Here is a 20,923-nt window from a genome sequence, read left to right as displayed (position 1 = left end):
TCGCTATGCGGGGATAATGCAGGGGTGGATGAATGTTTGACAAGATAACGGAAATAATCCGCTGAATATTATGTCGCGTGCCAGAGTCTCGGGTCGCGCATGGGCGAGGATAAGGGACTCCGCTCGTTCGCATTTAAGACGGGAACGATCCGTGGATTGAGGGATCCTGTGTAAGAATCTTCCATTATACGTACCCAGAAATCACCATGCACAATCCAATAGCAGTAAGGGCTTCGTCGCCCGAAGGTGAAGACATTCCTCGCGAGATCTATGGCTTCCGACCTTATCTCCTTGCCATCTCGGCATCGTGGGCCTGTGAGTATTTACTCCATCTCAATCGCCGTTACTAACACCGTAAGCTGCCATGTACGGGTACGACAGCGCGTTCATTGGAGGAACTCTCAGTCTACCCTCCTTCCAGCGAACGTATGGCCTTGACACAGCAAGCGATTCTGCCAAGGCAAATCTGTCATCAAACATCGTTTCTACCTTCCAAGGTGGTGCATTCTTCGGATGCGCATCAAGCTTCCTCGTCGCTGAACGTTTCGGACGTCGACCGACTTTAATCCTTGCTGCTATCATATTCTCCATCGGCGCCGCCCTTCAGATGATCGGTCGACTCGACTGTCTGTATGTCGGTCGAGCGCTTACAGGCTGGGGCGTTGGCTCAAGCGCAATGATCCTCCCAATCTATGTCTCTGAATGCTCACCAGCCTTGATCCGTGGACGACTTGTCGGAACATTTGAGGTCATGCTCCAAGCGGCACTGGTCTGTGGCTTCTGGGTTAATTACGGCGTCAACAAGAACATCAGCCCAGAGGGTAATATGCAATGGCATATCCCCGTCGCGGTTCAGTTCGTGCCAGCCGGGTTGTTAGTCATCTTCATGATTCCTATGATTGAGTCACCTCGATGGTTGGTCTCCAAGGGTAAACTTCAAGATGCTAGGAAGAATCTAAGTTGGGTTCGAAATCTTCCCCAAGATCATGCCTACATCGACCGCGAGATGTCCATGATTGAGGTGGCGATTGAACATGAGGTATCCTCTACAGGACAGAGAGGACACTGGCGACAGATCTTCTCAGAGCTGTTCCAGCCTGGAGTTCGTGGTAGGATAGTTTTGTCTTGTGGACTTGTCTCGTTCCAGAATTTCACAGGGTAAGTACTAATACTCGGCGGTTGAACATACCTAACACGACCAGAATCAACGCCATCAACTACTACTCGCCGACCATCTTCAAGTCTATCGGCTTCACAGGTACCTCAGTTGGCCTGCTCGCCACTGGCATTTTCGGCATCGTGAAGATGGCTGCTACCATGCTCTATGCAGCATTCCTGGTCGACAAGCTAGGACGAAGACCGCTACTGCTGATAGGTGGTGTTGGCTCTGGCATCGCAATGTTCTACCTGGCCGGCTACTCTAAGGTGTCAGGTTCTTTTGAACATATTCCACCTATGGATGCTGGAGCAAAGACTGCTGTGGCGATGGTATACATCTATGCTTTGTTCTACGGTATGAGTTGGAATGGCATCCCATGGCTCTTCACGTCAGAAATCATCCCAAACAGAGTCCGTACTCTTGGAATGGCGTTCTGCATCTGTGTCCAATGGGTGACGCAGTTCATCGTGGTCTACAGCCTACCGCATATGGTCATTGGGTGAGTGCGTTCTCTGCATCCTTTACTGCCATTACTGACTGTTTAGTATTACCTATGGAACCTTCCTCTTCTTCGGTGCATGCACTGTTTTCGCAATCATCTTTGCATGGCTGTTCATCCCCGAGACCAAGGGAGTTCAGCTGGAGGATATGGATCTGCTCTTCGGACCTGATGTGCCCATCTTGGCGTCTCGGGCGAGGGACAACTATTTGCAGGGAATTGCTGCTCGGGCCTTGGACGAGCGAGATGGGGGAAAGATGAAGGCAACTGAGATTGAGCATGTTTGACCAGTGGACAGGACGTTAATCGTGATAGCTTCACATCAAAGGGATTATCCGGTAGGCTTAGGAAGGAGGCATAGGACGGGTGATAGAAAGTAGTGAGTATAGTCGGAAGCGTGACTAAAGGGGACCTAGACTGGATGTATATACTCAGATAGTTCCCTGGCCCCAGAAGACACCACGGCCGTTGGTTCCAACATAGACCAATCCCGCCTCATTCCCACTTCCAGCAAGCTTAGCACTGTCCGCAGCACCAAAGCCCATAGAACCCTGAAGATCCGTCCAAGTCTTGCCAAGATCAGAGCTACCGTACAACTTGCGCCCAGCAGAGCCTGTTCCAAAAGCATACACATTCCAATTGCTTCCAGAACCCTTACCGAGAGCAATCTGCTCAGTCTTGCTAAGAACCCCGATCTTGGAAAAGGCGCTACCGTAGTCTGTGCTCCGGAAGATACCAGCGTCGGTGGAGACCCAGACCTCTCCGGCCTTGGTAGGATGAGCGGCAATATCTTTGACTGAGTTGGCTCCGTCGAGAGATCCTCCTGTGGAGAAGCTTGAGGCTGTGTTGTTGGAGACATAGAACTTTGATCCTGATGCACCGTAGAAGTAGTCGTTGTCCTGCTTATCACTAGCGACGAGGGCGCCGTTCGGTAGACTTGAGACGGAAGCGAAGCTGCCTTCGTTTTGAGATCTCAAGACACCTCTGTTCTCGGGGGACCAGAGGATAGTATCTCCATTGGCTGAGTATGAGATCGAACCTCCCTTGGGACCTTGCTCAGCAGCGCCATGAACCTTCCACGATTTACCGCCGTCGGATGATAGCGCGACTTGAGGGTTGCTATCACTGTTTCCAGCTCGTACGACATTGCCGACCTTCTTGCCGGCGTAGTCAGCGCTAGTAGATGTTGTGAACATTGGGTTGTCCCAGGCTGAGAGTGGAGATTTGCCGAGAACGCTCTTGGAGGCAAAGGTAAAACCGCTGTCGTCGCCGACGGCGGCGAGAAGTTCACTTCCACCGGGAGCAGACTTGACGTCAAGAACTGCGGTTTCTTCAATACCGTCGGCGAGAGACTCAATGGTGATGTTGTGGACGGTATCCCACTTGGTAAGATCATGGCCTCCGTAGAGTGTCAGGCCAGTGCCGTACAGCCAGTGGTCGCTGTCAAAAGGATCAATAGCCAGAGCTTCAACCATCCAGCCCAGCTTCTTGGTATCAACTGAGATGAAGTTCTTGTAGATCCAGGGAGCCTTTGGTGTGGAGATGCTGTAGTGAAGATCAAGGTTGCCCTGAGCGTTATAGTTCCAGAGCGTAGACCACGTCTTGCCAGAGTCAGTGGATCGGAAGAACTGAGCATCGGGATACCAAGAGTTCAGAGAGGCAACGACAAGAGTACCCGATTTCTGGCGGTCGAGTGCAAGACCACCAAAGCCGAAGTAGATGTCTCCAGGCGGGGTGATGTCCTTCCAAGTGTTGGCAGCAACGTCATAGCGGTACACAGCACCAGCAGTACCATCATATGGCCCACCACCATTGCTGTACGAGAGGTATAGCGCCTTCTCCTTTGGTGAAAACTGGCCTTTGTGGGGGAGGTACTTCACAGGCTGCCCATCAACAGGCTTCCACGTCTTACCCGCGTCAGTAGTCACATACACAGAAGCAGTCTTTGTATCAGCAACACCAACGAAGATCCTCGACGTAGCACCATTGACAAGAGATGAAGTAGAGTCAAATGTGACGAAGGACAAACCCTGGATGTCACTGTTGTATCCAGAGCTGTCACTCGGATCGGCAACATAGGTACCAACATTGGTGAAGGAAGTGACCTTGGAGAAGCTCTTACCACCATCTGTACTCTTCCAGAGACCGTTGCCACTTCGGGCTCCGAAATAGATGATGTTGGAGTTCTTGGGATCAACGGCGAGACGCTCACCCATGCCGCGACCGGGCATGTTTCCGCCTACTTTGAAGGGGAGCTCAGTGAAGGACCATGTGGCGCCTTTGTCATTACTGATACCAATTGCTCCCTTGTTGGGGTCCCTAAAGAACTCTTAGCTTACCGACTCTTTTGGAATTCTTGACATGAGCAGCTTACCATGAGTTGGTATATAATCCAGCAGCGGTGAGGACCTTGTTAGGGTTGCTTGGATCAAGGGCCAGAGCGTCGATACCCCAACGGCTCCTACGATGGAATTAGTATAATCGCTCCACCGCCAGGCTATACTTACCATGTCGCATCAACACCAGTATTGTCAGTGAGTGGTGTCCAAGAATCATCCGCATTGAGACGATAAAGACCACCAATATCGGTTCGTGCATAGGCAACGCCCTTGGCAGTTGGATGGAACTCGATGCCAGGGACAAAGCCGCCTCCACCGCCGAAACGGACATTCTGCCATTTGAGAGCAGCTTGCGCAACGCTTGCCGAAGCAGCGAGAAGAGAGAGCAACTTCATGATGAAGTCAGTAAATAACGAACGACACTGTATTGAGAGAAGATCTGAATTTCATATTTGGCGAATTATAGGTGTCTTTTATATGAGCGCTTTGAGGTGACGTGATAGTTTGGTCCTGTTGTCATTTGCAGTGTTTCGGATATGAAGCCTCCGTGACGAAACAGGATGACGCAGGGGTATAAGGTTCACCAAGCCCCGAACATGCTCAAAATTGAATGGATTGCGAGACTTTTTTTATTCATCACCGTATTTAATCTACGGCACTTATATATTTTCCACCTACCAGATGAGGTTTGTGCCTCACATCAATGATTGGTGGTGGCATGTTCAGACGAGAGTGCCAGTCTCGGGCCGCCATATACCGCCGTTTATCCAAGAATGGCAATTCTTGGTTTCGCGCCGCATACATGCTGGATTGACGCCAATGTTTTCGGAATCTCGGCACGAGTAGCAGCGGTTCACGTGTGACTGATTGATGTGCCAATGGATAGTGGATAGATCCGCAACCGCAGGAGATTGTTTGTAGACTAAAGTCCAAGTGTTTCCTTTGCTTAATAATACCGGTTATCTTATATAACGATTATAATAATATAGTTCAGCAGTAATAGATATTAAAACAAAGCGATTAGTATTTATTTTTAATATTATAAATTAAATTATTACTTATATACTCTTTAATATGTTTATAAGAGAATCATTTAGTAGCAAAATAATATACTTATGATAGTACTACGGAAGAGTAGCTTATGATTTGAAAATGACCTGTAATTAAGTAGTGGCGTGAAGAGCGGGAACCAGGGATTAAATCTTTTAAGTGGTTGTGGAGGTGAATGAAACTCAGATCAGCCAGATACTATGAGGGAGACCATAGATATCGCTAGTCAATCCCTCGTGATATGACGGTCGTAGCAAGCATCCAGGGTAAGAGGTCTAGCCTCGGTGGGGTCAGATGGATGTCTGTCATCACACAAATAAAGGGACAAAATCCCCTTAAGACCTTAGCATCTTTATGCTTTTTCACACTTAATTTTACACTCTTTCCCCTTATATCTGTATTCATTAAACTGATCATTTAAGTCTCTATATTACGACGAAGACCCTGTCTCAATTGAACCTAACTGGCAGTCTACACTTACCTTGCAGTTGACAGTGTTGGAAGATATCGTCTTGTGCAGTTTTTTGTTTGTTGTTGCTCTTCACCTTCAAAGTGGATGCAGGTATTCCCTTGTTTCAGTCGGAAGTTGTTTTTAAAATTTAATATTCTGTAAAGTAGTTAAGAACTTTTATTAATTTGCAATTACGGAGTATATAGTTAGCAATTCTGCCGTCCTGTTGCAGTCCCAATGAAGTTCGATTATCCGTTCTCTTTCTTTGGCAGCGGCCTAACCTTACACAGACAATTACCCAAGGCCACTTATACCGACTTTAATGGTTGCCCCTCTTCTTTCCCGCGTTAAGGGCTTTAGCACCGTTGGACACTTGCTTCTCAGCCTAAAACTCGGCTTTTTGCCGAGACCATGTTTAGCTGATTTGAGCACCGTTCTATTAGAGCTCAGATGCAAAAATCGCAACAGGTCAATCGTCTTCCATATCACAAGCAGAAAATGGACCCTGAACCCGAGGTTGGCTGACAAGCTGCATGTATACCCCACACTTTGATCCCGCATTTGAGCATCGAAATGCGGTTCTTGATCCTCGGCTTCTCCACTTCTTGGTTGGTCATGTATTGAGGGATATATCTCAAAACCTGGGGTAAGCATCCTTTCTGGGGTTAACTGAACTCTATTTAAATACCTTCAACCAATGCGAGGAAGTCTGAGGTGCAATTCGCGGAGAAGGCCCGATACGTACACGAATTGGGGTCGGGTGACTTGTCAATATCACACTTCGGACTGTAGAGATGTGGAGGTATTCTCTTGAAGTGTCCTTGAAAGAAATGCTGAAAACTTCTCAGACGGAGAATCAAGATCGTCCTAGTCATCCTTATACTATCCAATACTCGATTGGCTTGGCTTGTGAGTGAATTGGTTGAGTTGAGCTTCATGCTATGTACATCAACTCCTTCCAGCAAATGTACAGCACAAGTCCGGTTCTCACCACGTGATAGTAAGAAAAGAACGACTCTGTAGTGCACTTCTGACAGGCGAATCTAAACAGCCATGTGAATTCCGTATAACCGATCAAGCGTAGGAATCCAAACCAAGTGAACTAGACAAGAAGCGGAAGGAGAATCCTCTACCAGGCAGCACTATGAAACTTGTAACGATAACTGAAGGAGGGCAGCCGTCTATATAAAGGAGACAGCTATCTAGACATGAGCCTGTATACTCGCACTCAATTGTCCTGTTCTTTAAACAAAGCAGTCGCTTCTGAGGCATATCATACTTTGTTCAGTCTTCGAATCTCTCTCTTCAACATGCGAGCTGCATTTATCCTTTCCTTCCTCCTGGCTAGCGCTACCGCCTTGCCAACAGCATCAATCGAAAGGAGAGCCGTCGCCGCGCAAGACGTCAATCTACTAGAAACCCGAGACCTTCTCAATCGTAATGATCTTGAGAATGGTGATTCCTCCAATTGTCCCACAGCCATTTTGGTCTATGCACGTGGTAGCACAGAGCCTGGTAATCTTGTTCGTCACCGCAGTTCCATACACCATATTATCAAAATCTAATCAAATTAGGGAATCACGGTTGGGCCAATACTCGTAGAAGCCATGCAGCTTGCTATCCCTAATATTTGGATACAAGGTGCTGGTGGGCCATACACGGCTGACCTTGCACCAAACTTCCTTCCTGAGGGGACCACCGATGCCTCCATCGATGAAGCTAAAAGACTTTTCCAAATGGCCTACGACAAGTGCCCAGATACGCCCGTCGTGACGGCTGGATATAGGTACTGACTACCGCTCATCCATTTACTGTCGCTTTGCTAATCCTGTGAATTAAACAGTCAAGGAACAGTTGTCGTAGGATATGCACTCAGCGAACTCGAAGGCGCGGTCCAGAATCAAGTTGTTGGAGCCGCCTTGTTTGGATATACCAAGAACGAGCAGCTCGGGGGCCGTATCCCGAACTATCCTACAGACAGAACTAAGATTTTCTGTCTACCGACTGATCTAGTTTGTGATGGGACGTTATTTATACTGCCTGCCCATTTTCTATATGGCGCTGATGCGGCGGTTCCAGGTCCAGAATTTCTGGTTGGGCAGATTCAGAAGTAGAAGGGTTTGTAACGGGGCATTGATGTTCTTTTCTGGTAGATCTCATATCGGGTAACTGGTACATTCATGTATGCAGAAGATGCGGGTTCAGGTCACTTGGAATCTCATAGCATAAGGAGCTATCGTACTTCACCCAGGCTGACACTAAATAACCAACTCAAGTCTAGGGACAAATTAATATGTATCTTGACATGAGAATGAACCTTGAAGAAGTCGTAGATCTCGTAGGATGCCTATCGGTGCGCCTCTATTGTGATTACTCAGTTGGGCCGCTCGAAGTTCGTACTTGTGATAACCCATTTACCCTGACATCTTTCGAAACACTGTACTCAGCACTGATATGGAGTAACTTACGTTTATATATGAATTAAAGACAATGAATTGTAGGTGCATTTATAAACCTATCTGCCTTTCATTTTATTGGAAGTGACGCCTCATTGTTCACTGGTTGGTGCTGAAGAGGAAGACGGATGCAGTTTATACTACTCAAAGGCCCTGGTGTTAATTTATAAAAAAAAGCGTAAATTCTTTTTTTTTTAAAAAGAAGTACCAAAGCTTAGGAAAAAGACTTCTCCTTAGTTCCCTTAATACCTGACTTTCCAGGCGACAAAATGTTATTGAGATCCATATCCGCCTTGAAGCAATCAACTAGTTTTGCGAGGGCATGTCCATTGAATAAGAAGTGACTTCTGATCTGACACATGAACTCACGTGAGTTCGATATGTAGTCAGTCCACGACAGACGGCATTGTCAATCAGCTTCTGGCAGGGGCGTATACTACCAAAACGATGGGAAGCATGTACCGACAGTAAGCGTGGAAACCGGATAAGAAGTCGAACTTTGCTGCAGAAATCATCCCCTTGACTGCTAGGAACCATTCGAGCAATGCCGGGCCTGAGGTAGGGACGACTGGGGCGAAGTCTGTGTGTCCGATTCCGGGCGATGGACGGTAGTCCATTAGGGACAGTGATTCGAACGATGGAACGACACTATGGGGAATACCTTTGATTTCAACTTTTTCTGCTCGAAGAAACTCGCCCGGGATACCACCAAATGGCGTTACTGGAGATGAGCTCCAGGAATCTCTGTGATGGCGCGACGCAGTGAACTCTGCAGGGTCGGCACCACATCCGCGTCACCTTGGAGACCGAACTCGGCTTTCCAGAGTCACCAGCCATAACTCAACTTCAAATCGTCCAGAACGCTCTCTGGAACGGTCTTGTTAGGATAAAAATGCGGTGCTAGCTTTGCTTTGACAGCATCGTCCGGGGACAGAATAGCTTGGCGGAAAACATTGGAAATGGGGGATTGATTGGTGACTACGCCCCGTCGTTGGACATCGGCAAGAAGTTCTACAAGTTGGGGGAGATCTCTCTCGTTTGGCACGCTCAGGTCACAAGCGGTGTACGCTTTGGGCGCTGGGGTGATATGAATGCCTAGTTTAGTTATCACACCTGATAGGCGATTTAGTATTCTCACCTTGGTGCCATACTGTAAATTTGGATAGGGGAAGGCTGACCTAAGTTTGATTGATAGAAAAGACCATCTATGCTTGGTCTAAATCCGCTAGAGAATGCTTAGAAAGTTGTGTAGATGAGGCGATCCCAACTCGGGACTAATAACTCACGCTTTGTGAAGGGAGAACAGCCGGCTGTCACTCATAGCACCCATTCCAGCCTGCAACAGCTCGCCTGTAGGAAGAACGACCTCTATCCGACACTGCGCCTCTGTGTGCACGGCGCCCGGAGTGTAGCCGAAGCTGTGGTCATCCCCAGTCGCAGTTGGTTTGTGGACAACACAGCCTACAGGACCGACGGCATTTGTATATTTGTCGGAAACCGGACTTACAAAGCGCTAGCTAGACCACTAACCCTTTAGTAGATTGTATTAGTTTAAATGGCCAAACTCAAGTAGACAACTTGCAATTTTACGTTAGTGGATTTGACGTAGGTATTTTTTTGTTCAATTTAAACATTAACACCATTGGTGAATTGTAACATAAAGAAAATCACACACTAAGTCGAAGTTAACCCTAAATCTTTATAAATCGTCTTACAGCTCGCTAATACAAATGATAAATAAGCACAATAATGAGACAGCGGTGAGTCTCGAGCCATATGCACGTCTTCCAATGCTCGGTGCTGGCGTTTTTGAAGTGCAGGGTAGGCGCTCCAAGAGTTCGGAAAAGCTCCCACTAGGGACAAGACCTTCTCAAGAAGCCCTTGTTTTCCGACCGCAAAGATAAATATAAACTGTGAACACTATCGTTGAGATTCTTTGGGCGACAAATCATCAGTTTCCGGCAAGACAAAGACGATGATCGACCGGAGTTTGGGTTTCCACCAATGAGATATTACGGATGCATGGATAACCCCGCGTTGAGTTGATGGCTTTTCCGACTTGGCAACGAGAAACTTGCATATGATCGCAGGTTTGGGGGTTGAAATGTAGATATGAGATTGACTTTAAACTTCAATAAGCTAAGAGTTGTCGGTCAAGATGCAATGATGTCCCGAGACATTGGGGTGAGGACTATCATGAGGTGTCAAGGGTATAAATATGTGTACAGCCATGATAATCTCTGTTTAGTGGGAATTTGCCTTGCGACCCACGATTTAAACACCATTGAAACCTCCCGATAACTTAGTCATGCGCTGCTTGCAAATTATTTCGGTGCTTGGGGCGCTGTTTCTCACCACTGTTCAAGCCGTGACTCTCCCAGCTGGAGTACCCCGCGATATTTCAGAGTTCAGAGACAAACATCCCTACGCTCCACCCAAGCATGAACACCGCAGAATCGTCCGGATTCGTGCATCCCGAAATGACGTAGATGATGTGTCAGATGACTTCAAGAGGGGCGTACGCAAAGCAAACGGTGGAGGCACTTTGCATCTAGCAAAAGGGAAGACGTATGTCATTGGTAAAGCCCTGGACTTGACTGGCCTGGAAGACATTCACATTCACCTGGAGGGTGAGATACGAGTAAGTTGTTGTGATATAACGCGAAAGGATATAGACATCTGACAGCCTTAGTTCACTGACGACGTTGAGTACTGGCAAGAGAATGCCTGGTACCATCCATTTCAGAAGTCGATCATGTTCTGGAAGTGGGGAGGAAAGGACATTAAAATCTACGGCAATGGTGTCATTGAAGGCCAAGGGTATGTCAACCTCTATACTTTTATGCGGACAAAGCTAATCATGGTAGGCAACGGTGGTGGAATGAGTTCGAGTCTGGAACTGGTTCGTAAGTGTATCTCAATTCAAACAAACCATGCAGACCAACTAACCGATTCGCAGTATTCTAAACCCTGACAACAAATACTATCGCCCCATTCTGTTCTACGCCGAAAACACCACCAACTTGGATGTTTCCGGAATTCATTTGAAGGACTCACCCTGCTGGAATAACTTCATCGTCAGCTCCAAGAACGTCAAGTACACAGACGTTGTCGCAACCGCACTGTCCAATAACGGCAGTATCATTCCCAAGAATACTGATTTCATGAACACCATGAATACCTCAGCTGTGCGAATTGAGAGAACCTGGGTCAACATTGACGACGACTGCTTCTCGCCGAAGCCGAATAGCTCCGACCTTTACGTAAACACCATGTATTGCAATGGCACTCACGGCCAGGTTTGTGTCATTAACCATGATCGACAGTGCAAAGCTGATCCGGTGTAGTCCATGGGATCCCTTGGTCAGTACAAAGGCGAGGTCTCTAATGTCTACGATGTGCACATTGAGAATGTTTGGATGATGAACGGAGATGTAAGTTCCAAACTCTTCTATGGTGATAATATCTCATTGTTGCAGTACTCGGCAGCTCGTATCAAAGTTTGGGCTGGTGAGGAAACCGGCACAGGGTTCGTCAACAACGTAACCTTCAAGTAAGTCTCCCCAAGGATGTCACGAACGACCTTGCTCAACGGATATCAGAAACTTCTGGGTCGCTAGAATGGATTACGGCATCTTCCTCGACTCATGCTACTTCAATATCTCAGCCGAAGAATGCAATGCTCACCCATCAGGCATGCAAATCACCAACATACACTTTGAGAACTTTACTGGGTACACATCTGGTGTATATGGCAATGCTGTAGCAAGGCTTTCATGCTCAGCTGCCGAAGATGCTATTTGTGCAAACATCACGGTCAAAGACTTCAATGTCAAGACTCCTTGTGGAGGAGACCCTGCCATTATCTGTGATGGGATGCACGGGGATATTGGCGTTGATTGCGTGCCGTATGATAGTGACGAGGCGAAAGCGGCGTTGAACGCAAAGTGCAAGACTCCCATGGCGGCGATTGACACGGATCCTTGGGGCAGTGGACTCATTGAGAAGATGAAGGGCGCTTTCCATCCACAGTAGATATCACAGTCAAGGAAAGTTTGCAATGGGAGATGAGAATGCGCAACAGCTAGATAGATCTCAATTGATAGACACTAAATCCAACTCAGACACTGTCAAACAGTAAACTCGTGATAACCCGATCCAACAGTCTTCGTTTTCTGCTTACCCGGCAACGTAACCTTAGCCTTCGTGTTCGGCGGAATCCTAACCTTGAGGTGAAACTTCCCATTCGTCACAGTCCAATCCGTGGAGATGGTTCCATACTGACTAACATACGTTGCACTTGCATGAGAAAGGTTACCTCCTGGAATAGGCGCAATAGCGACAGTCTTGTAACCAGGCTCCAAAGGTGCGATTCCTCCAATGACTTGATGCATCCAATTGGCGACAGATCCAAAAGAGTAATGGTTGAAGCTGGTCATCTCACCGGGATTGACGGTGCCATTGGGCAGCATACTATCCCATCGCTCCCAAGTTGTTGTACCGCCCATTACGACTTGATATAGCCATGATGGAACCTTCTCTTGGAGAAGCATGCGGTAGAAGACATCTGTGGCATTGATGCCGGTGAGTGCAAATCCAAGGGGTGAAGTACCTGCGAAGCCAGTACCGACAAGATAGTCATTGTTCTTGATGATATCTCGCAGTGTATCGGCAGCCGCCTTCTTCTGCTTGTCATCCTTGAGAAGGTCAAAAGCTAGGGACAGAGCATAGGCGGTCTGAGTTCGGTTGGCCAACTTGCCACCTGGTGCCCAAGAATTCTGGAACTCTCGTTTGAGATCAGAGCGTTGAGTCTGGTACTTCTTGGCCAGTTTGGAGTCACCAAGGGCCCCAATGATCTGAGATAATGTCTCCGTCATCTTGATCAAGTACGCATCCGAGACCAAGATCTTGTGCGTCGTCGCAGCCCCGGGGTCGTCGGAGGGTGCAAGAGGGTCAAGCCAGTCTCCAAACTGAAAGCTACTGCGGTTCCAAAGACCAACATCGTTTCGCGAAATACCAGTATCGATCCAATTCTGGGCTTGTGGGAGGTGTTCTTGGAGTAGCTTCTTATCACCAAAAGCCTGGTAAATGTTCCATGGGTTGGCGACAACCACGTCTCCCCACACTGATGCTGGCTTGGGAGGTCTGTCCAGAAACCAAGGGATAGAAGGGACGTAAAATGGGGGAACCATCTCGTTCTGGGACATTTCGGACCAGATGTCCTTGTGCCAGCCCTTCCAGAAAGCCGATGTGTCGTACAGGTAGTTCGATGTAGGGCAGAAGGCGTGTGCGTCACCGGTCCAGCCAAGACGCTCATCTCGCTGGGGGCAGTCTGTAGGAATGCTCAGGAAGTTACCCTTCATAGACCAGCGGACATTGGAGTGGAACTTGTTAAAAAGCGGGTTGGAACAGTTGAAGTAACCAGTCTCTTCCAAATCTGTATGAACAACGATGGCCTTGACACTATTCGCATCCAAGGGAGTCTCTTTAGGCCAGCCATCAAGTTCAGCGTAGCGAAAACCGTGGAATGTGAACTTGGGCTCCCACTGAATAGGTCCCTTACCACTGAGAGTAAGGTAGTCCTCAGCCTTGGCTAGTCGAAGAGGTCGAAGAGCCAATTCACCATCCTCCAGAACCTCGGCGTGTCGCAGTCGGATAGTCGTGTTCTTGGGACCATCAACGTTCAATCGAAGCCAACCAACGAGATTTTGTCCAAAGTCGACAAGCTGTTTTCCAGAGGCGGATTTGAAGAAGCGCTGCGGCTTGACCTCCTCAACGCGTCGGACAGGCGGCTGTTCAGCAGGAACAAGTTCGCCGTCCACAGCCGGAAGAAGACGAGTGTCGGACCAAGAAGAACTCTTGAACCCAGGTTTCGACCATCCTTTGATGTCAGCTTCAAGAGTTGCGTTGTAGCGGTCTCCATCGTAGATCTCGCCGGCGGTAGCAGGGCCAAAGCCTGACTTCCAGGTGGTGTCAGTGACAATCTTGACTGTCTTTCCACTCTTTGATTTCACATGAAGCTGCGCCAGAAGACCAGTAGAGTTGCCGTAGATGTTTCGTTGACCGCCTGCGAATCCCAGTAGTCCAGCATACCAGCCTTCACCGACAAGTGCACCTATCGCATTTGAACCTGGGGTGAGGAGCTTGGTCACATCATAAGTGTCGTAGACGTGGCGATGGTGGAAGGACTGCCAGCCCGGGGCCAAGACACGGTCGCCGACCCGCTTCCCATTGATTTCCGCCTCGTAAATGCCCAGGGCGGTGATGTAAAGCCTAGCCGAGGCAATATCATCAGGAAGCTTGAAGTCCTTGCGGAAGTAGACAGGCCGTTTGGCCACATTGATGTCGACCTTGATAGTCGAGGCGATGGGCTTCACATTCTCCCAGCTCTTCTTGAAGAGTCCTGTCTCGACAGAGACCCAATCTGACCAGGGCGTCGAGGGCTGCTTTGACTGTCCATGAGCACGGACTCTGACGGAGACAGGTTGGGCTTCTTCGAGTGGAGTATCGGGCCAGGGCTGGTAAAGAGAGTCGGAGGACTTGGAGGAGAAAGATTTGGGTTTGTCGCTGACGCTGCGAGAGACTTGGATGTCGTAAGAGCTTTGTTCCCAGTCAGGAGCATTACCGTCGAATCTCCATGAGATTCTTGGTGCCGTCTCTGCGATGCCCAGAGGTGAGCTGTAATGCTCAAAAGAGACCCGAGAGATTGACAGAGCCATCTTTGCTGAGCTGGCTTGGCACTGAGACCAAGATTAAGACTGCTTGGTCCCTCATTTTATAACCGTGTACGAGCATACACTAACTCTATTCCATGGTACGAAATTCGGACCTTCACAAGGACCGAGGTCTACTTCCACTATTGATCATCACCGAAAATGCCGTCCTCAGCCTTCTCGCTGATTGATACCCCGAGAGTCTTCGATCATCTTGACCGAGTGTTACATTGCGGGGAAGAATAAAATGAACTGGCTGGGGTAAAACGCGGGGAAATAAAGATGGGCATCTCATGACAGGTCAGGGTTTGTCATCGCTGTAACATAACCTGTCGATCTGGAAACAGATGCCGTCATCCACACATGGTGGCTATCGTAGCAACAATACCCCGAAGTGTTTAACGTCCAGGACGTGGTTATTAAGATAACAATTCAACATAATTCAGAAAAGACAATAGCCTTCAGTGTCGGGTCAAATCTCCTGACCTTTCAGTCAATTTACGCGTTCTTTACGATACATGTCATTGAGTGATGGTGGATGGTTATGCATACAGGCCTTTTCCAAATTGGGACTAAATACTCCGCTGCTCAAATAGAGTTCTGTTTATCCTCGGATTTTCCGAGAAACAGCATCGGAAAACCCGCGTTTTATTCATGGTCTCATCAACAGCTCCACATGAATCACTAAACACCGACCTTTGTAATCAAGGTTTAGAAACGCCCCGGAACTTTTGATTGCCTCAGGATGCGATATTACAGGTAGGCCCATTCAAGGTTAGATTGATAAAAAGGTCTTGAAATCCCTGCAAAGTATATCAGGTGGCGCGCAATATCAAAGGTTACCACGTCTCTAACCATTTGGCACCAAAGTATCTATGACCTTTACCTTATCAAGAAATAAAGAATAAATATTTCCCAATATGAAAAGCTTCCCTGATATTGCAAAATTCTTCCTTCTACCTAAGATAACCCGTGCCTATTGAAGCAAGATCGTGAGCTGAGAGAAACAAGGCCGTACGGAAGATGTCCATTAAATTCTACAATTACAAGTGAAAAATGACTTCTTCGTCCCCTTGCCGTCTATGGTATTCTTATTTGCTATGCGAATACAAAAGGCCACTCTAACGAAGTAGTTATTCTGTGAAGATCAAGTGCCTAGAAGGCTATAGCAAGAGAAGGACCGAGGAACAGGATTCTCGGATATCTTCCACAGATGCCGTTTCCGACAGTCCACTTTGCCAGTCTGCTCCTCGAATGCAGTAAGTCTGCGTATACACAGCTCAAGGTTGAGCCTCATCTCTTTCAACATCGGGTTGTTTCTATCGTACCGCCCCGGTTTCACATAAGTACACGGAATGTGCACTCGGAAGTATCTTTTCCAGCCCGGCGCGACTCCGCGTTGACGTAGAAGAACTTACTTATGGCTGCTTTGTCGTCAACCATAACGCCATATTCCTTCTTCGACTCCCGATTGACTTTGGTCTCTTGTCCGTCCGTCAGTCTGGGAATAGTTGGGGAGTTAAGTACGTTGAAAAGTTCCTTGTCGAAACGCCTGCCGTGGAGCAACCTCATAGTCTGTGCTGCATTGCTGCTTATTCGTTAGCATCATAGCACATTTGACATGGACATAGACAAACACTTACTCGCAATCCTCACCGAGGTTCCAAACATGTATGTTGAGCACTCTGTCCTTGATGAGAGCTTCTTCCCAGATCATGTCCCGAATCTCGCCAGGGAGTTGAGCGAATTGAGGGAAAGTTGCCCTTTCGTTGCTCTCAGGAGTGAGAAGAGAAAGGTTGAGTCCAGACATGTTGGTGTTGGGAAGTTTTGTCAGTGATGAGATGAAATAAAGAAAGACAATAAACAAATGAAGTCCGATCCTTCTGCAATTTGGGTCTCTGCTTGTTTTTATAGTCTTGCTCTGCGAAGAATACTCGCGCACTAAAGTCAGACAAAACGAAGAAGCCTGGCATGTCAGACTTTGGGTTTTGCGTGTGAGTTCTGATACTTCAAATGCTGAAAGGGAATCTTTGAAGTATAATTTGGGCATGACTGTTCAGAGCTATACTATCTGATTATACATAAAGCTTTGCACTATAATTACCAGTAAGGTGAATAAAGGAGGAGTTTTCTCAGTAGGTTGGTAAGTCACATGACACGAGGTCTGCTGTGAGTAGGTATTGGTTGTGAGCATCGCAGAAGGAACACAGTTTCTGTTCATGTGGCTCCTCATGAGTCCTTTCTTCATCTAACAATACTTAGATTAAAGGGACAACGGGTTCTTATATAGCAGGAATGGGGATATTCTTGTTCCCTGCAAATATATACAGTGACCACTGATCTAACTCACATATGTCCGGTTCAATCCTTAGACCTGGTACTGCCACGAGGGTACAGCAATATCAGCACCATTCTATATCCCTTTTTACATCTGCGCCTTTGTCCTGTCTTCAGCCATCCCTCTTTTGCTGTATCTTTTGTCCAACCGATTCAAGAAGCAGCTAGATCGTTCCAAGCAAGAAGAGACTTTCGAAACCGAACTAAACTGTGGAGATTTCGGTATAGCTTCTGGTTGGCTCCTCAGGGCTGTAAAAAATATATCTTGCAATCGTAGACCTTGTAACTAATAAAGTTGCTCATACTTTAACTTTTTGTGGCGATCCGTCGAATGATCTGCTGACTCACCTTGCGAACTTTAGAGACCCGAACCTTCAGGACATTATTAGGTCTTTATCAAGGGAAACGGACAGAATGGGGGCGAATTTGGCCAAAAGTCCCAGTCTGTCACATAAAACATTTAGAGCTGGAAGCAGGACATCATACACGCTCATGTCGTGTATATGGGGTTTGCATCCCTCTGCCTGCACCATGGATTATTTGAATAGGCTGCAATCCTATTATTGTCGTCGGACTTTTGTCGGGATGTCGACGTTAACAGGCAGGGTCGTGACTTTAAGCTTATTACGAAAGTATGTTGCAGTTAAAGACCCGTGGCAGAGACCTTAACGTTACCGCACAAAGGTTGATTGGCTAGTCGGCCCAAAGGAGACTGACTGTACGCGTATCACTCTGGAATTTTGACTCAATTACTAAACTTCAGAACCTCTTGAAATAAGAGCCGTTGGGTACCTACACTGTTAACCTTGATAGACTTGATCTTTGAGGTCTTAGAGGATCATGCGTTCCAAAAGTCTAAGTTCTTGTAAGCAAATTGTGTGATGATGCTCTTCATTAAAGCTTGGGACAGCCCTGATCAGGAATTAAGCAGATTTAAGTGATCTAATATTAGAACGCCATTGAGCTGCCTCTAATTGAGATATTCTGGGGCGCGGAAAAGACTTCTATTCTACTATACCTCCTGTCTTGCAGATATCCAAATCACACAGTACCAAAATTCATGTTCTTTGTTTATAGGTGGCCTCGCCCATCGCGGTATTACCGATCTTGCTGTGAGTCAAAATGTGGTCTTGTCGCATGATATCACCATTTAAGACCTGACGCATGTTTACTCGCAGGCAGTAACACGAACCATCTCCAATCCTTCCAATCCTCAGTCTCGATATCTCACTGAAAGTCGTCCGATTAGCATTGTGAGAGTCATTTTGTCGGTCACCAACATGTATACTCCATGCAACTTTAATTGCTTCAGCTGCAGGGCTCGATTGGTAATGACTCCAGAGAGACTTGTGTGTGGCGGCATACTCAGACATTTCAAAGTAAACGTAAATATAGAAAATCCGCAAAAACACAAAATCAGTCACAATGTGAACACAAATCTTGAGCGAAAGGTAGTATTGCTATTAGGCTTCCGGACTTTTCTATAAGTTCAGCATATCCCCTTTCTTTCTTTCTTTGGAATGATCTTCCTCCTTCTCTCTTCCTACAGAAGTATTTATTTACCTTCTACCTGAGGTTATCTTGATTACACTATCAACAGCCCTCGACGAGTATGGGCTAGACTCTCATAAGATATTGGAATTGATCTAAGTGACGAAGGATCATTTCCATTTACAAAACTCCAGCCAAGAATACCACCACTCCCGACCACCTACAAGCTGATGAAGCGACCTGCTGGCGACCATGACAACTCTCTTGAGGACATTAGGAATGATTCAGAGAAGCGACCGAGAATGGAACAAGATCAGATCGGGAGGCCTCAGGCTTATCCTTTTAGGCCTGAACACAGGCCTTTCGTTCTTCCAGATGGCAATGGAGTGGCCGGGCCCAGCCCTATTACTCCGCCTGTCCAACACTGTGACCTCTACAATAATCCAGATGACGCCGCTCATGGGATGGATGTACCGATGTCCAAGACGATCAATAACCTTCGCAACCATCTTCCACTCTCTCCTGCAACATCCCGTTCTTCAACCCCTGTTAGCGAGGATGTCTTCTCAATCACTCATTCCAATCTTGACTCTCCGCCTCGGAGCCCTATTACAGACGCCGGCGAGGATTATCTGCCAAGTAGGCTACGAAACTCCTTTGCAGACTGTACTTTGCAAAGCCCTCGCCCAATATCCTCTCAAACTTGCTCAGAGTCTCCTCCCTGCTTCCTTTCACCAGAGTACTATCAGGACCATCCCTTTTTTAAGCCCACCCTCACCTCTGTCTTCGCAGACAAGAGTACCTTCCTCTCTCATATGGACATACGGTTCGCTAGCATGCCTCCTGAGATCGAGCCGAGAGACGCTCCTGTCGGCTTTGAACAACAGCGCTTGGCAATGGATAACTCTTTTCTTCCCGACCCACAGGAACGGGCTCTGTCTTGGATCATGTCCCACTACACCACTGACATGTCATCCCATGGGCCCCTCGAAAGATTTCCAGGCTATTATACAGAGGAAGATTATCCTGAGATTGAAATTACCTGGGAAGACACTTCTAGCAGCTATGTAGACTGTGACCCCATTCTGCCTGAGGTTGGCATCAAGAAATCTTCGAAAAGCCAGACAATGTACACATCTATGGAGATTGATCCTTACGGCTTTGGTATGAGCAGTTTCAATATTGCCAGATTGCCAGAGTGGGTTCGCGCCAGGATCATGTCTTTCTGTACTGAGCCAAAAGACCTCATTACCCTGATCAACTCATCTCCAGTCTTCCTTCAACCATTTTGTCGGAACCGTCGTGCCATCGTCAGTCAAGTCATCAAGGGCATGAGGTTTCGCTTCGGCGGTGATATGCCTCACAGCTGTCTTATGGCAGCACGGCTCCGTAATATGGAATCAAAGGGTGCTGAGGGCAGTCCTGAGGTTCTCAAGGCCAGTGCCAAAAGAACCATCAAGTCAATTTTAAGGTTCCCTCCAAAGGGGGCTCTGCTCCATCCCTTGTACAGTCTTCGACTCCTTATGTTTATCTCTGACACCCTTGATAAAGCTGAAATTGTGATGACAAGCTATGCGCATCAAGCATGGACAAATAAAACTGGGGTCAAGAAGCTGGGACCGTCTCATACCGCTGAAAATCTCGTGCTCTCTCAGACTGAGAGAAAAAGGTTCATGGATGCTATCTGCCTCTACGATGCTTATTGCATAGCTTTCTTCTCTGAAAATGCGATTTCATCTCATGATGACACCACGCTACGGCAGAGCTTCCTTGAAGATGATGGCGTACCGGGTGAAATCATCAAGCGTTTCTACAGCATCACACTCTACCTACACCACTTCTATCATTATTGGATAAGTATTGCTATAATGACAAGGCACTATGACCTTTCTGCAAAGGGCGAGGACCCCAGCCTTTTTCTTTCTTCGAAAAAGCACATCGGCCAACTTGTCAACCATTTTGTCTGTAGCGGGCCAAGTGTTTTCCGAATGCTGCAAGACATGGGGGCTCCAGGACGGTATGAATTTATTTTAAAATTGCTTGATCGCTGCGAGACAGATGCAGAATATCTCCAGAAAATCACGTCCACACAGAGCAAAGGAGACAAGCAAGTCTGGGCATATCGCGAGATGGCGGACCTTAATCAGCAAGCGGTACGAACGGCACAGCATTTCTGGGATCCAGTTCTTGTCGGGAGTATGAAAATGACGTGCCATCGCTGGCCCGCGACTGAGCTACAGTTGCGAAGCAGGCCTGACGCCTAGCCTTGCTAAACACTTTTTCTTCACTACCTCGGTATCGACTTAAACAAGCTATGCTGTTTTGCATCTGAAAATCAGAAAACTAATAAATAATAATATTTGTTTCTGGAATTAACTATTACCAGACTGCCATAAACCTTGATCATTACGATAAGGGCTGAGGCCCA

The 20,923-nt window shown here is 47.3% G+C and overlaps 7 protein-coding genes across 8 annotated transcripts; 4 read left to right on the top strand and 3 right to left on the bottom strand.

The window, feature by feature from the left end:
- Window positions 1-206: 206 nt before the first annotated feature.
- FOIG_10426 (uncharacterized protein) lies at window positions 207-1,945 on the top strand (the record flags this gene model as incomplete). The annotated part of the gene is made up of 4 exons (XM_031210766.1): window positions 207-315; window positions 360-1,158; window positions 1,203-1,658; window positions 1,705-1,945. 4 exons carry the CDS (start codon window positions 207-209, stop codon window positions 1,943-1,945), a joined length of 1,605 nt encoding a protein of 534 aa, XP_031059477.1.
- FOIG_10425 (xyloglucanase) lies at window positions 1,693-4,596 on the bottom strand. The gene is made up of 3 exons (XM_031210765.1): window positions 4,166-4,596; window positions 4,033-4,119; window positions 1,693-3,977 (listed from the first exon to the last, which is right to left on the bottom strand). Exons 1-3 carry the CDS (start codon window positions 4,390-4,392, stop codon window positions 2,090-2,092), a joined length of 2,202 nt encoding a protein of 733 aa, XP_031059476.1. The 5' UTR covers window positions 4,393-4,596; the 3' UTR covers window positions 1,693-2,089.
- Window positions 4,597-6,808: 2,212 nt separating this feature from the next.
- On the top strand, window positions 6,809-7,612 carry FOIG_10424 (cutinase; the record flags this gene model as incomplete). Its single annotated transcript, XM_031210764.1, has 3 exons — window positions 6,809-7,021; window positions 7,073-7,284; window positions 7,342-7,612. 3 exons carry the CDS (start codon window positions 6,809-6,811, stop codon window positions 7,610-7,612), a joined length of 696 nt encoding a protein of 231 aa, XP_031059475.1.
- Window positions 7,613-10,083: 2,471 nt separating this feature from the next.
- FOIG_10423 (uncharacterized protein) lies at window positions 10,084-12,111 on the top strand. 2 transcript variants are annotated; one of them, XM_031210762.1, is made up of 7 exons: window positions 10,084-10,595; window positions 10,647-10,774; window positions 10,822-10,860; window positions 10,914-11,253; window positions 11,302-11,388; window positions 11,434-11,507; window positions 11,557-12,111. In XM_031210762.1, the coding sequence occupies exons 1-7, from the start codon at window positions 10,263-10,265 to the stop codon at window positions 11,987-11,989; spliced, it is 1,434 nt and encodes a 477-aa protein (XP_031059473.1). In that variant the 5' UTR covers window positions 10,084-10,262; the 3' UTR covers window positions 11,990-12,111. The 2 variants fall into 2 exon arrangements, with proteins under 2 accessions (XP_031059473.1, XP_031059474.1); XM_031210763.1 differs by having other exon boundaries at window positions 11,434-12,111.
- Window positions 12,016-14,769, bottom strand: FOIG_10422 (uncharacterized protein). Its single transcript, XM_031210761.1, has one exon. The coding sequence runs from the start codon at window positions 14,671-14,673 to the stop codon at window positions 12,085-12,087; it is 2,589 nt and encodes an 862-aa protein (XP_031059472.1). The 5' UTR covers window positions 14,674-14,769; the 3' UTR covers window positions 12,016-12,084.
- Window positions 14,770-16,005: 1,236 nt separating this feature from the next.
- FOIG_10421 (uncharacterized protein) lies at window positions 16,006-16,477 on the bottom strand (the record flags this gene model as incomplete). Its single annotated transcript, XM_031210760.1, has 2 exons — window positions 16,006-16,255; window positions 16,311-16,477. The coding sequence occupies 2 exons, from the start codon at window positions 16,475-16,477 to the stop codon at window positions 16,006-16,008; spliced, it is 417 nt and encodes a 138-aa protein (XP_031059471.1).
- A 2,248-nt stretch (window positions 16,478-18,725) lies between these two features.
- On the top strand, window positions 18,726-20,759 carry FOIG_10420 (uncharacterized protein; the record flags this gene model as incomplete). Its single annotated transcript, XM_031210759.1, has 1 exon — window positions 18,726-20,759. One exon carries the CDS (start codon window positions 18,726-18,728, stop codon window positions 20,757-20,759), a length of 2,034 nt encoding a protein of 677 aa, XP_031059470.1.
- Between the last annotated feature and the right edge of the window lie 164 nt (window positions 20,760-20,923).

Source organism: Fusarium odoratissimum, assembly GCF_000260195.1.
Source record: "Fusarium odoratissimum NRRL 54006 unplaced genomic scaffold supercont1.18, whole genome shotgun sequence".
In the NCBI taxonomy this organism is placed as follows: Eukaryota; Fungi; Ascomycota; class Sordariomycetes; order Hypocreales; family Nectriaceae; genus Fusarium; species Fusarium odoratissimum.
This window is presented reverse-complemented; position numbering and strand designations above follow the sequence as displayed.

Bases quoted from the DNA above. Each gene is read 5' to 3' on its own strand.
- FOIG_10425 (XM_031210765.1), bottom strand. From the start codon at position 4,392: ATGAAGTTGCTCTCTCTTCTCGCTGCTTCGGCAAGCGTTGCGCAAGCT. The intron at 4,120-4,165 runs GTAAGTATAGCC...ATTCCATCGTAG, and splicing joins ACTGGTGTTGATGCGACATG to GAGCCGTTGGGGTATCGACG. The intron at 3,978-4,032 runs GTAAGCTGCTCA...AGAGTTCTTTAG, and splicing joins GGATTATATACCAACTCATG to GGACCCCAACAAGGGAGCAA.
- FOIG_10423 (XM_031210762.1), top strand. From the start codon at position 10,263: ATGCGCTGCTTGCAAATTATTTCGGTGCTTGGGGCGCTGTTTCTCACC. The intron at 11,254-11,301 runs GTTTGTGTCATT...GATCCGGTGTAG, and splicing joins GCAATGGCACTCACGGCCAG to TCCATGGGATCCCTTGGTCA. The intron at 11,389-11,433 runs GTAAGTTCCAAA...TCATTGTTGCAG, and splicing joins TTTGGATGATGAACGGAGAT to TACTCGGCAGCTCGTATCAA.
- FOIG_10422 (XM_031210761.1), bottom strand. From the start codon at position 14,673: ATGGCTCTGTCAATCTCTCGGGTCTCTTTTGAGCATTACAGCTCACCT.